Source organism: Echiichthys vipera (genome assembly GCF_963691815.1).
Source record: "Echiichthys vipera genome assembly, chromosome: 10".
NCBI lineage: Eukaryota > Metazoa > Chordata > Actinopteri > Perciformes > Trachinidae > Echiichthys > Echiichthys vipera.
In genome coordinates, this window is record NC_139835.1 from 16911879 (window position 1) to 16925743 (window position 13865).

The window sequence follows — 13865 nt, forward strand, 5'->3', positions numbered from 1 at the left end:
TCGCCACTTAGAAACATGCACTGTGTGTCCGATCCCTTCCTCCTTAATATGTCCTCTATTACCATCAGGCATTTCTGCCTGTTTTTTCTACTTCAGTAACCACTGAGCACCAGCTTCATTAAAACTAATTGAATCGGAAACATGTCCACCCGAGGAAACATTAACTCTTTCTATAAAGGAAATTTCCGATTTCATTTTGTCAATAAGGTCAAAGGACTGAGCGTGTGTGTTCAATACTGATACATGCCCATAAACTTCAACTGTAGGGCTATTTAAGTCATGTTGTACGATCTATCCGCTCTTGTGGTTTCTGGTGATTATATGATAACTTGTAAAAAAAAATCACCCTAGTGTATTTTTCTCTTTATATGTGGTTTCCTGCAGAGACCTGAAGAATCCCCTCTCTATCACAATGTCCTGCCTATATAATTGCATTATTAATTTTTTGCGGTTAGCGTAATTGAGTCTTGGTACAAGAGTGCATTACTGGTTTTAACTTGACCACACTTGAAACAATCATTTGAAAGAAACCGTCAGAAATCAATGTGCAATAACAGAGCATACACAGCTGTTTAATATGAAGTAAATATTTATGAGTGATCTGACTAGGCATCAAGTCCAGTCAATCTTCTTTGAAAGGATCTGTGTGCAAATGATTAACCTCATTTTACTGGTGCTGTCTGGGCTGGTAATGGCCATTAGAGCTAAGAAGGAGTGAGGCCTTTGATTTTTGGCTCCTCATCATTCACAGCTTGTCGCATCCCTTCATCCTTCATACATGGCTGCTGAATTGATTGTCTGTTTAGTCCTATGAATGATAAAGCTGCTCTGGGCCACAGGCTGAGAGGGACAGACACGGCTCACTTCCATCTATATGCAAGGTGGATTTCTTTTCCTGCCTCGCCACTTGGAAATCAGCTTTTTGCATTATTTATTGGACAATCATCAGCATTTCAATATGGTAAATCAAATAGTCACAGTAATATAACTATAGGCAGTCGTATCCAAAAGGCCATCATTCAACTCATTATTCATTCATTTTGTTTAGAGCTATAGTCGGTAGGACTCGTGAGATTCATAAGTTGTGTAATCAACATGTTTTACTGCAGGCTCACACAGCAGCCTGCCCGAACAGAGGGAAAGGTAACATGAGAGGAGGTGATTCTGAGTGTAGTCTGACTGAATGAATAAAGAGTAGCAGAATTATTGAAAAGCGGTACATAAACAAGGACCGCTAATGAGACAGGTAGAATATAACCTCTGTGAGCAATAGCAACATGAACACCAGAGTGCGCTGACATGCTGAAAAAGTCACATGAGTTGTCTAAATCACTTTTGTTTGAAAGAAAGTCAAGTAATAAAGAGCGTGTTATGGCGTTTTAGTCACAAAGCAATCCAGGTGGAGCTATATCAGGCCTTGCTCGCAAGCTTTCCAATAAGGTTCTCACTCCCTACCTCACTTTTAATGCCACTGACGTGAAATGTAAAGAAGATGGGTCATTTACTCTTGGCTTAATGATATCCAAGTCAGAGAAAACTACATGTTTTGTCCGAAACTCATGCTATATAGAGACAAGAAAACGTAATTTCTCCAACAGTTTGAGCAATAGTGAGTTTTCCTCATTGGATGTCTAACAAGTTCTCATGTAGTGCAAAGGTGAAAGGTCAAGTGCTCTCTCACCACGGGGGCCAGATGAGGCAAAGGTCTGGCTTATCTTTGCCTGATAATTCACACATTACCTCCCAACTTGCCAACACCATCAACATGTGCACTTTTTTTGCAAACAATGACAAAACCACCTATTAAAAGTAAAAGAGTAAAAAACAGCTGCTGATATAATGAAACACACTACACCAGAGCTCACATCCATTGAGCAGCACACATGTAAACCTGTCAAACTGCATCACAGAGTGAGACATAAGTGCAACTGTGCGTGCAACATTATCCACGACCGTCACAATGTGCACCACGCGCGTGCGTGTGGTAGCATCTATTAGTGGTATTGTAAATGTGAAGCAGCATTCTCAGAAGCCCCGACTCCATCTTATAATTTGATTCTCACTTTGTGTACTAGCACTTAGCAGCAGAAACACAGGCTCTGCTTTCTGGGAAATGGCTACTTTCACCTGCTGGATTTGGTTAGTTGTTCTCTGTTCAGCAGGTGAAGATGAGGCAGAACAACTGGAGAATAATTTCTTTTCTTCCTTCTAGCCCTACTCATGCTGACACGATCATGCCTAACCTTCCGCTGATGTCAGGCGCAGAGAGGAAATGAAGTCATTACGGAATTTAGACTCAAAGTCCTCCAGCATATATAATCATGCACAAACACTGACAGAAGTATTAGCTACTTGTGTCATGTGTTATTGTGTGGAGATTGACATGTTTAAAACCTAACTGTACTTTGAGTCAATAGAGAGAACTTGTGACATTGTAATGCACCCTTTCAACAGATCTGCTAAATGTCAGCAAACTGGTTCTGAATGTAATCCCAATTTGCCTTGGAATTAGCACTTTACAGTGACGATCTAATTATTTAGACAACTTATTGCCTGCTGCTAATATCTCTCAAAATAAGCTGTTCCCTTCATCTTGATCATGTGATAAATGTGGAATCAGTGAGGATAAGTCGCAGACATGCCTCAGAGCCTGGTGTCACTTCTCTCTTCTCATAGACTAAAGGGGATGCTTTGTGACAGCGCCACTGCTGCAGTTTGTGCAGCCGTTTTATTATATACAATTTAAATGACTTTCATTTCTGCAGTTACAGGCTGCAAGAGGAATATTTGATGTGCAGCAACATCTCAAAAGCGGCATGAATTATAGTTGTATGTGGCCGATCGGTAAATGGGATTGAATAATACACAGTAGTTTACCTGGCTGGAATCAAAGGCGCGGAGCCTGACTCCCCGGGGGTTTGTAAGAGGTTGATGGTAACAGGCTTACTATTAGACTACATTAAAAACACTCTACTTTACCGGCATCCGTAAAAACTGTAATCGGTAAATGAGAGAAAAGTGCCTGCGCTTTCTTGTTCACTTAAATTCCCAGCGCTGTGACGCACAGTATAAAGCTGTTCTACCTGTGCGCAACAGGATTTCATAATGAATGTGTTCTTTTCAGCTGCGCACTTAATGTATTTTCTTCTTCTTTGTAATATCAGGTATATCACGTATAGTCGGCATTTTATTGTGGGGAAACTGTACGTTTAAGTGCAGGTTGTGGTCTGACTCGTCGGCAGGTAAAAGTCACACCTGTGACGGCAAATGAAGCGCAATATTTATCTCGTATGCAAATTCAAATAATATATAAAGGGGGACGTCACGTTTTAACTCTTTTGACTAATTATGCAACAAGACAACTTTAAACTTTTATTTGCATCAATGTTCGCAGCAGCAGAGAGCACCCAGAGGAGCAGACTGAATTATAAAACCCGAGGTCCCTTTTGAAATTGTTCGCTCAAAAATGTGATTTTACTTTTTCAAGCGAAAAATGTAGACTCCTTTATTTAATCCGTTGTGGCTTTTTTTTCGCATTGGTCAAATACAAATAGATATTAGAGAATGACAAGATGTTTTAACAGCCTGTGATGTTACTAAAATAGTCTCTTTTTTTCAATTCAAATATAACAACTATAGATATGCATGCAGGAAACGACTTTACGGCGTTCTCCCAAATTAGAAGTGCGTTAAAATGAAAAATGAATGACTGAAATATTCGCTCAGTTTAGGCTTAAATAAAATAATTAGAATCGTGAAATAATAAATGTGTGCAACATATTTCTGTCTAAACAAAAAAAGAGAATTTGAGTAGGCCTGCACATTATATGCGACATGTTCTGAGTCCTTAAATGCAATGGCTTACTTTTTGAACTAAATAGGTCTACACAATTTCACATTTAGTTGAAGTAAGATATTAAAAGAAATAACTTGTTAAAATGCTTGATTTTGCGCACAGTTGCCTGCCAGCGCTGCCCATAATACTTGAGGGAATTAGAGCACTAAGGTTGAACTCCAAGATGATATTTGTGTTAGAGTAGCTCCTTCCGATCAGACACGTCTTAATTTAAGGAATACATTAATTTCAGAGATTTCTTTTTAGCAAAGAATTGATTTAAAAGTTTTATTTGTAAACATTAAATATTTCTTTCTCTCTAAAGTGTTTTTTTTTTTAATTCGGCACCAAATGCGTTACAGAAGTTCTAAGTACATCATGATGTCAAAAATGTGGGCCTATATCACACACTCACGAACCTCTGGATATAAGATGGGAGTTTTTCATTTTTCCAAAAACGTTTGAAATCATAACTACCTAGACGTTTATAAGACATAAAACATAGACAACGTGCTCAGCATGAACTTGGATGGTTTTGAAATCCTTTAAATTGCACCATGCTTTAGTGTAGCTCTTGGCAATAGAAATAATAAATATATAGAAACGTTTATATTCAACAGCAACAATACTTACAGCACATACAAACAAGGAATGTCTGACAGATTTACAAACACCATGGGTCCCTCATTTTCTATACAGATGAGATATTTTTCCACATATGCGTCATACATAAAAGGAGTGCCATAACTACGAATCTGTATCAAATCTAGCAGACTACATAGTGTCCGGTATATATTATATATAGACATCACCTCAGCAAGTGCCTATAAAAGAAAAGAAAAAGGGAGAAAAAAAAGAAAACTAGAACATGCGTTGTCTTTTCTGGATACTTTTTGGGATCCTGTCAGAAACACATAGGCACACGTCAGAAAAGAAAGGAAAAATGAAATATTTTCATTATAACAAACTTTGTACACGTTATAAACCGATGCACTGGAGGCATCACTTAATCTATCATAATATACAGTATGTATGTGTGTGCGTGTGTGTGCGCGCGTGTGTGTGTTCATATATAAATGGAATATATTACATCTGAGTATGCTGAATCAGTAGAGCCGATGCTAAATAAACTGTAAGTGATTGTAAGACCGGATTAACTTTGTTGACAATTTGTCCACCGGAGAGAAATTCCCCGTGATGATTCACTCATTTGGCAATCAAAGAATTAAAAGGCCTACACAGCAATCAAACTCTTTCTCTTCCTCCTCTTATTCTTTTTTTTTCACGACTCATAATAGGGTACTGTTGTTCTGTTAGCCTATACGGAGCTTGCAAATATTCAGAAATAATAACGTTAGAAATCTGTCAAGTCCGACTCATAAACAGTCTTTTGGAAGTTCTTTTGAGGTCTCGCCATCGAGTCACACTCAGAAAGGTAGGGTGTCGAGGAAAAGTTTGTCAATTATTGCTGGCGGAGGGACTAGATCTTCTAGCTTTAGGTAAAAGATACGCTGCAGACCTTGGGTACATAGTGTGCGCAGTTCAGGGAGCTTTCCCAAGAGTTTTGACAAGTAGTTGGGACGATTCAATCCCCCGCCATTGAATGTCACTTGATCTTTGAGGCAGTTGACTATCTTGTTTTGCAGATCCTCGACTCTCTTGGGTTCCTTCAGCCCGTGTCGCTCTAAAATACAGAAGAGAAAAAAGGGGGAGGAAATAAATTATTCCCGATGTATTAACTCTGTTTTGCGTGCATTATAGCGCAAACGGAATTTCCAAAGGAGCAGCCGCCTTTACGCACCTGTTACCATGGCCAGAGCAGCGATGCAGGAGAAAGCTGAGATGTCTATGTTCATGCTCTGCAAGTTGGAAGAAAAGTCCACGATAGCGTCCACCCACTCCCCAAATCCACGGACGCACTGTAGCCTGTGTAACACCACTCCGTTACAAAAAATAAGTTTGCCTTCCACTGGGTTGGACCTGCAATTAATAAGAAATGCCATTAATTACGCTCGGCAGTAAATGGAAATTTAAGAGCCTTCTTATTGGGCAGCTAATAAAACCCGGAGCTATGAAGCTTGAAGGAGGAGCTGATGATTATCTAAATCCCAAATTGTTTTGTTTAATAATTATGCGGCTTACCTGTACGCCAGCCGCAGGACAAAAAGTTCGAGGAAGGCGGATTCAAAGAGGAGATCTTGATCTTGCTTCGGTAGATCACAAAAGCCGGGGATCTTCTCCGCCCAGCCCCGGATGATCTCCATGGAGCCCGTCAGGAGATCATAGAACTGCTGGATGTGCTGAGTGTTGTCTCCAGTCATTTGGTAGTCAGGGTTAGCCTGGAACTGGAATTTAATTTAAACAGCGCCTTAATGAGGTCCTTTAAAATATATAATCCGTGAAATTGCAAATGCCCATTTCCAAGAGGGAGAGGGTGCTTTTTCACTATTAAATTCATGTCTTCTTTTTATTAAGTTCTCTATTTCAACGCAATTTACTTAGAGGGGAAAGTATGCCACATTTAAAGCCTGACAAAGTTAGGAATTCAGCGATGTATTACAGAAAACTCTCAAGACAATAAATTGTTACCTAAAAGCAGGACTAAATTAAAAAGGCCGTCAATCTGGTTGTTCCCTCTGTTTGTAATAGCTGTCAAGTTTTTTTTCTTTTAAAGAGGTGCATGTGTGTGTGTTTTATTTTGGAGATTTACTTACCCTGGAGTAGTCCAAAGCAGACATGGAGGGGTTGGAGTCCACATGGGCCCTAACAAGTGCGCTTATTAGGCTCACCGGCGGCGAGGGTGGGGAGGGCTCCTGTGGACTCTTGGGTTTGGAGGGTAGGCGTCCTCTCCGACCTTTGAGATTATCCGTTCGGACAACTGCATTTGAAGAATATTTTGACATATAAGTCATTAATACGCACTCCAGTTGTTTGTGCGTAAATACGTAAAATGTGGTTTAAATGGCAATCCAACATTCTATTACGCACATGTCCCAGCATATCTGTGGGGAAATATAAACTAGTGGTGTGAAATAACTGCATGCATGGTCTAAACATACCTTCTCTCACCATTCCGACGACAATGCACTTCTGGAAACGGCAGAACTGGCAACGATTTCTTCGGCGTTTGTCAACAGGACAGTTTTTATTTGCTAAACAAACGTATTTTGCATTTTTCTGAACGGTGCGCTGGAAAAGAAAAGAAAAAACATAATGTCACTCTGCAGGCCTATTTTCCAACATGGATATATGACATGTAGAGCACGGACTGCACAAGTGATATAACACACAAAAAAGAAAAGATGAAAACGATATAATATCTGTCTCATCTCCTGTTCTGGACTGCGCTGCACGAACCAACAAGAGGGAATAGACCTTCAGCAAATACACATTCGTGGTCTTTCATATTTTACTTATTCCTTTGAGATCAACTATGTGTAGATGGATATGATTGTCACATAAAGTTATTTGCACGCGCTTTAGGATGTGTATTGTATCACGTCATTGAAAATGCAATTGTATTATGTGTTTAGGTTGTTATTGTTTTTCAAACAATTGGGCAGATTTGAACTTCTCGCGGCACCGTGATAATAAAGAAACACACAGCATATCTTCCATGTAACAACAGTCACGCTGATTCATGGTTGCTGTCACGTCAGCCCACCTTGAAAAATCCTTTGCAGCCCTCGCAGGTTCTCACTCCATAATGCTGGCAGGCAGCGTTGTCCCCGCATACCGCACACAGACCCTCGTTTGACGGAGATCCTCGAGACGGGGGCGATGGCACTTGGCTGTCCACCAGCTGGTGCCCGTGGCCGAGCTGCAGGGAGTGAGGAAAGGCCAGGCCAGCCTGTTTCCGTATGGCGCTGGGCACCGCGAAGCTCTGGCCGTCCAGGCCGCGGTGCACGCCCGGGTTGTCGTGGTTCATGGAGACGTGCAGCGGCCCGTCGAACCTCATCTGACAGCTGGAAACGGGAGTACCGGGCGGGGACTGCTTGAATGAGAAGAGCGAAAGCCTTGACACCGGATTCTTGCGCTGGTCCATCATATGAGAGGTGGCCGCAACATAGTTCTGGTGGAAACTGTGGAGGGAGCCAGGGTCCTCCCACATGTGATTAGGCTGAACCTGGAAGTTTGGTGTACTCGGGGCATGGGGCGAGGAGGGTTTGAAGTACATAGGCCCAGAGTGAGCCATCATGTCTTCCGACTGAGGTGGCAGGTGGCTCTGCTGATGGTAGTTGTGCATCTGGACGTCCTCCACCTTGATAGAGGACTGCTCTCCAGAGTGGGGCATCTGATACAGACAGGGCGGTTTAACGTCGTAACTATTGTTATAGTTGTCCATGAATGTGCTGAAACTCGGGAGAGAAGTAGTAGCTGTGATCTCAGTGTTGGTCAAGTCCATGCTAAACTTAACAAACTCAGGTGTTAAGAAGTCGCAGCTGTATTCTCCCGCGGTGTGGTAGCTGTAGCTCTGGGAAGCAGGACTAGCTCCTTGAGGTGATGATCCATACTGAGCCTGAACGCAGGGCATGGCTGAAAACCAAAACCGGTAGAAACACATAAGAATTTCTCAAGTAAATGTTGAAAGCGTGAAGAAAGTTTTTACGGTTTAGTGTTTAATCTGTGTCTAAATGACTAGAAAACATCGCTTAACGTTAATGAGTAATTTCATAATAAAATAACATGAAACAATCTCTTTCTTTGTAAAATAATGTAAATAATTTTCCATATCCTACCTCAAGTCTTCTGACAGTTTTTCGGTGACACTTGAAATGGGTATTGTCAGGAGTTGTGTGGCTGTCAGGATTCAAGAAAGCGGCTCTGTTCTTGATCTTCCCCTAATAAAAACACATCACTTTGACATTTACTAGATCAGAAAATAAAACAATATCCAAAAAAGACCACGATATCTTAGATAAGTACATATCTAAACTGCACAGATGCGCACAGACTACAAGTTCGAATTACGCACAGCGTTTTTGGAAAATGTCATAACAAAAGTTTAAACTTGGGTGCAAATAGAAAAGAAACAGCCCGAGTCCTCTCTTTCTTTTCTGGATATACAGTGAGCGGTTGTTCGCGATGAACAGACCAACTTCGCGCTCTTGACTTTAGTGACAACTTGTCTAGAAAGCAGAAAGCTAAAAAAAAAAAAAAAAAATCTCGTGAAACACCTGCAGCATCTACAGATCTGAGTCAGATTCAGTTTTGCGTCCTTTCAGTTTAACAAACTAAAACAAAGTAAAAGAAAAAAAAAATGTTAAAAGGTTCACAAAAAGGCGGCGCGGCCACAGCGCAGACACAGATTATAGTGTGAAGAAAGAGATGAGTGAATCTTACCTCTTTCACATCAGGACCGTGGCTTTCAATCCATGCGATAAGCATGCAGGGGGTATTCATCAATTTCTGTAAAAGCTCCAAATCATGAGCGTGGGTCCCCAACAATGCCAGGCGAGACAGTACAGACCGTGTGACTCCGCGCACTGACAGCGACAAGAGCTTCGACTACCCAGTCTCCCCAATGTGGCTTTGTTTATGTGAGCGCTGGATACCGTGGCCCACGTGTTTCACAGTGCGACGTCATCTGCGTCGACACTGACATGGACCAATCCGCTTGGGAACTTTCTCAAGCCCCAATTTTTCTGGTAAGTATGTTTGTCTTGTGGTATGTGTTCTATGTTGCTTCCTACATGGACATTAGCAGATATGTAGTGGAGGGTAAACCCCTCTGTGCTCACTTCAGACACTTTTGTGTTTGCAGAGGACTTAAGTCATGTTTGTTTTTGGACTCACATCCATCTATGTGCTGTGATTTCATTGTATTTATCACAAGGTAAATGAGACAGGTTATGATGAGCCGGTAGTTTATGCACATGCAATTAATTCTTGTTAGTATTGATGTATATATTTTCTTCAGCTCATGGTGCAATCTCCATTTGTTTTTTTCCATCACACCAACACAGTGGAGAAGTACACCATTTTATGTAAACTGAGGCAATTCATTTAATATAATGCATGATACAATAAAGGTGAACTATTTGGTTGCAGCAGGCCAGCATGGGAAATTTGATTTTTTTTTTTATAATCAGTTATTAAAACACACAGCTAACAGGTAGAAACATACTGACTAGCCTTGAGTTTATTCACATTCATAGTTGTTATTTAAGTGTAAAACTGAGCTGAAGTAGGCACAGTTATGTCACAATGTGGCTGACACGCCAGACTCACTGCACTTGTATGAAATAAGCCTAATGAAGCGAGGGTCAATATTATTCTTCGTTATCTTCTGACAGGATTTCTGTATTTCAATTGTGTTCCAAATTTGGACCTCAGATGGGGTGAGGTGTGCGCGGTGGGCTGCCTATTCATAGAACTGGTATAGTGTATGTGAGCTGCTGCTGCTGCTGCTGCTGGAGGAGGAAGGGGGGATAATTAGTGGGCCTGTAGCCAGTTGTCATGGGGGGGCAATTTAGTCCCCAGAGAGGGAAACGTGATAGGAGCAGGCAGAATGGAGAATGACGCAGAAAAACGCTTAAGTTGACGCAGTCGCCAAAATAATCTTTCGGCTTTATTGTTCTTCAGCGATGGAATAACTGATCTCAGTGTAATCTTACACCAACACCTTGTAGCCAATCGAGTGGGCCTACATTTTTCTACATGAATATTGGCCTGGGCATCAAGCCAAGGTGAGGGGAGAGCGTGCATATAAGGTGCAACAAGATGTGTAGAGATGTGTGCACCAAACAGCAGCCGGCATCACATAGCGCATGGCATTGTGTGTTATTTCTAGTGGATTGATGCTTTATTATACAAGCCACAGCACAACCATCAGTCTCAGAGCAGTTTTTGTGTGTGCTCAGTGCACACAAGGACAGAGTGTGCAAGGAGGGGGAGAAAAAGAAAACTGTATATCATGGTTACACTCACCTCTAGAGGACACTATTGTTCACCAGCCATACATCAAGCAGCTCCTGTTTCTTACAATTAACCTTTTAATTAACCTAACCCCATTAAGGCTGTGTGGTCACGCCCAGTCATTTTCAGGTGGGCTGGATGGTAGGATTTGTAAATTACAAATTCCCCACACTGTATTGTAAATATTCAGCCAAGTAATGTAGTACAACTTCTGGTGGGGTCTTTTGCCTCCTTTTTCATAGCTCATAATTAGACCACCTTTCACTTTACAGTAGGCTTCTAGTTTGTCAACACAAAACCTTTCATGGCCGGTGTGCTAAAATTCTTCTGACCACACAAATTATGTACAGTATGCACATAAGATATTCAAACTATTTTGTCTGGGGAAAAAAACATCCATGACAGTATGCTACATGGTCACACTGTTTTCTGTTATCCATTTACCATTTGGAATTTGGAATGAAAACACAATTAGCAGTTTAATTGGCCATTTTACTGAAGAGTAATTAACTTCCCATTTATATTCACAATTCATTGGCAGCCATTTCAAAGTGAGGAGTTAGTTTTAAACACACATAAGTTATTTCCTAAGATTATATTTTTAACTTTGTTTGAAGAAATGTCTACTGACATTACCAAGTGTGCCATTACCATTAGTGTGTGGGCGCGTGACTGTGCGTCTGTAAGAGGGAGAGAGAGAGAGAGAGAGAGAGAGAGACATCATTTTTTTTATTGGCGAAAAGACCGTCACAGCTCTGTTATTAATGTATCTCCAGGTAGGCTACAATCTGGGAATCTGCAGGAAATGCACTTTGTTAGGGAATATAGACATTGTAGTCATCTCGATGCCACAGGATGCTTATGGATCATTACAGTACAGTCAGACCAGAAAGGCTGCCCAAGGGTGAGAACAGGAAAGTGAGCAGTGATCACCACTTGGTGTTCATCATGAACCAACCACTTTGTAATTTGGCTCCAGATGGAGCAAAGGTAATTTCCGAGTCCAGATGGGTTTTAATCACGAAACACAGCTTACGTCAGCACTTTACGTCACTTCGCAAGTGGTCTTCTTCCTGGGGCACCATCAGTATCACTTTGGTTCTGGGCCTACTCTGAATGATCCATTTCATTTTTCTATTTCATCTCAATACAAAGTGATCTGACCATATGAATTCCAAGATTAGTTAGTCTGAAGAGTTATAATACAGTCTCACTGTTGTGAAAAGATAGTCTACTATAGGGAGGCTGGACGTGGTCTTTTCCAGTGATTAAATTATGCAGGAAAAAGTATGCACATACTTGAATGAAAGTGGCAATACCTCAATTAAAAATATTCTTCTAACCCAATGAAAAGAACCACATTTTAGTAAAGGTATGGGTGTGATAGTATACAAAATTATACAGACAAAGTAGCAGACTTATGAGGCTTGAGTCTGCTACTTTACGCTTCCACTCCACTACATTTTAAATTTTTACAAATTATGATCATCACATCGTGATGATATATTACAGATTTAACAGCCAACCAATATAAAGCGTTCAAATTTCCCTCACCCTGCAAAAATACTGCCTGCATGTTCTTGCATAAGTATTAATTATCCAGTAATATATATGACAGCGATAGATACAAGTGGCAACCTCCTGGGCTGAAAAATGAAACCACCGTGGAAGTGCCAAAAACTGCAGTTCCTTGAATGGCCACTTAAGGCTGGCTCTAAAAGTGAGTACATCCCCATATATCCCCATGTTAAAATGTCTAACTTTACAGCAGAAATGAACAGCTTTGTGGCTATAGCTTATTTACCAGTCCACGACAATTGTAACTGTTTGTATAACTCACCCATTTTTATGATATTATGGCTGAAAGGGATAGTTCGGCTATTTTGAGATTGGGCTTTATGAAGTACTTATCGATAGTGTGTAACCTATAGATGTCCTCTCAGGGAAGCTAAGCAATGCACTGCTGTGAACAAGGGGCAGCACTCTAAACGCTAAATGTATTTTAGCCACCTTTTAAAAACTCACACCTAAAAAAGTAAGTTAAGTGTATACTATATTTAGAATATTTTCACCCCAGTACCTTGCTGTCAGACAGACTTTCCCCTCTCTGTTTTTCTGCCATTCTCTCTCTGCAAAAGCTCTTCTTCTGTGTTCTTCTGTGCTCATAAAGGGATCCTCTTGTCTCCATAGTGAACAGCATTTCATCATCGCTGTTATAATTACTCATTTTTTATTTCCCTGTTTTTTTATTCCATAAACCCATCTCAAACATCTGGTCTGTGGTGTAATACAATGAGCTGCACAGTTGCACTTATGCCTGGGAATTCCACTTAAACTGATATTGTTTTTTAAGGTGACTAAAGTATGTTTTGCTACAGCTGCTGCCCCAGTGCACAGCAGCGCCCGTGTCTGTGCACCGGTCTGCTTCTCCAAACTGGCAGCATGCTAACCATCATCTATTGTAGCTCCATCTCCATGGATTAGCTAGGCGTTAGGTGGCCAGTCAGTCACTGCAGGGCTGCTCTTGAAGTGACTGACTGGCCTGCACTTTGTGAGCCATATTAATTTCTGTAAATTTAAATTTGATATTTCATATATATCTATCTATATATTATGTTTTTCTTATATATGCTGTCTGTATAATATTTGTTGTTTGTATATCTGGAGTTCTGTAACGAAAATACTTTCCCCCTAGGATTATTAAAGTATTTTCTGATTCTGATTCTGAGTCAAGCACTGCCATTGAGTTTCACTTTGGCGCTTCAGAAACCTATGGGTGATGTCAGGGAGACTACGTCTATATTTTATACAGTTTATGGTTACCTCATTTGCAAATAGATAGTCACTTAACAGATATTTATTTAAATGAAAATGTCGTTACTGTAAGTACATTAATTAACGAAAGTATGAATCTAATTGATTGAACCGTGAAAATGTGTTTTCTAATAAGCTTTCTATATATTTTAATTTTATAATGACCTATTGATCCACTTGTTACTTAACATTAGTTAGCCCTAAAAATGGATAAAAACTAGGAGTGAGTTGTTCTATTTACTTACACACATTCAATTTGAAGCCCAGGTAGTTTTCAAAATCTGCTGGCCCCTCGAAC

At 40.6% G+C, this 13865-nt stretch overlaps 1 protein-coding gene across 1 annotated transcript; it reads right to left on the reverse strand.

Moving 5' to 3' along the window:
- Positions 1–5210: 5210 nt before the first annotated feature.
- nr4a2a (nuclear receptor subfamily 4, group A, member 2a) lies at positions 5211–8369 on the reverse strand (the record flags this gene model as incomplete). Its single annotated transcript, XM_083922162.1, has 6 exons — positions 5211–5519; positions 5637–5815; positions 5978–6180; positions 6550–6713; positions 6895–7024; positions 7500–8369. 6 exons carry the CDS (start codon positions 8367–8369, stop codon positions 5263–5265), a joined length of 1803 nt encoding a protein of 600 aa, XP_083778288.1. The 3' UTR covers positions 5211–5262.
- Between the last annotated feature and the right edge of the window lie 5496 nt (positions 8370–13865).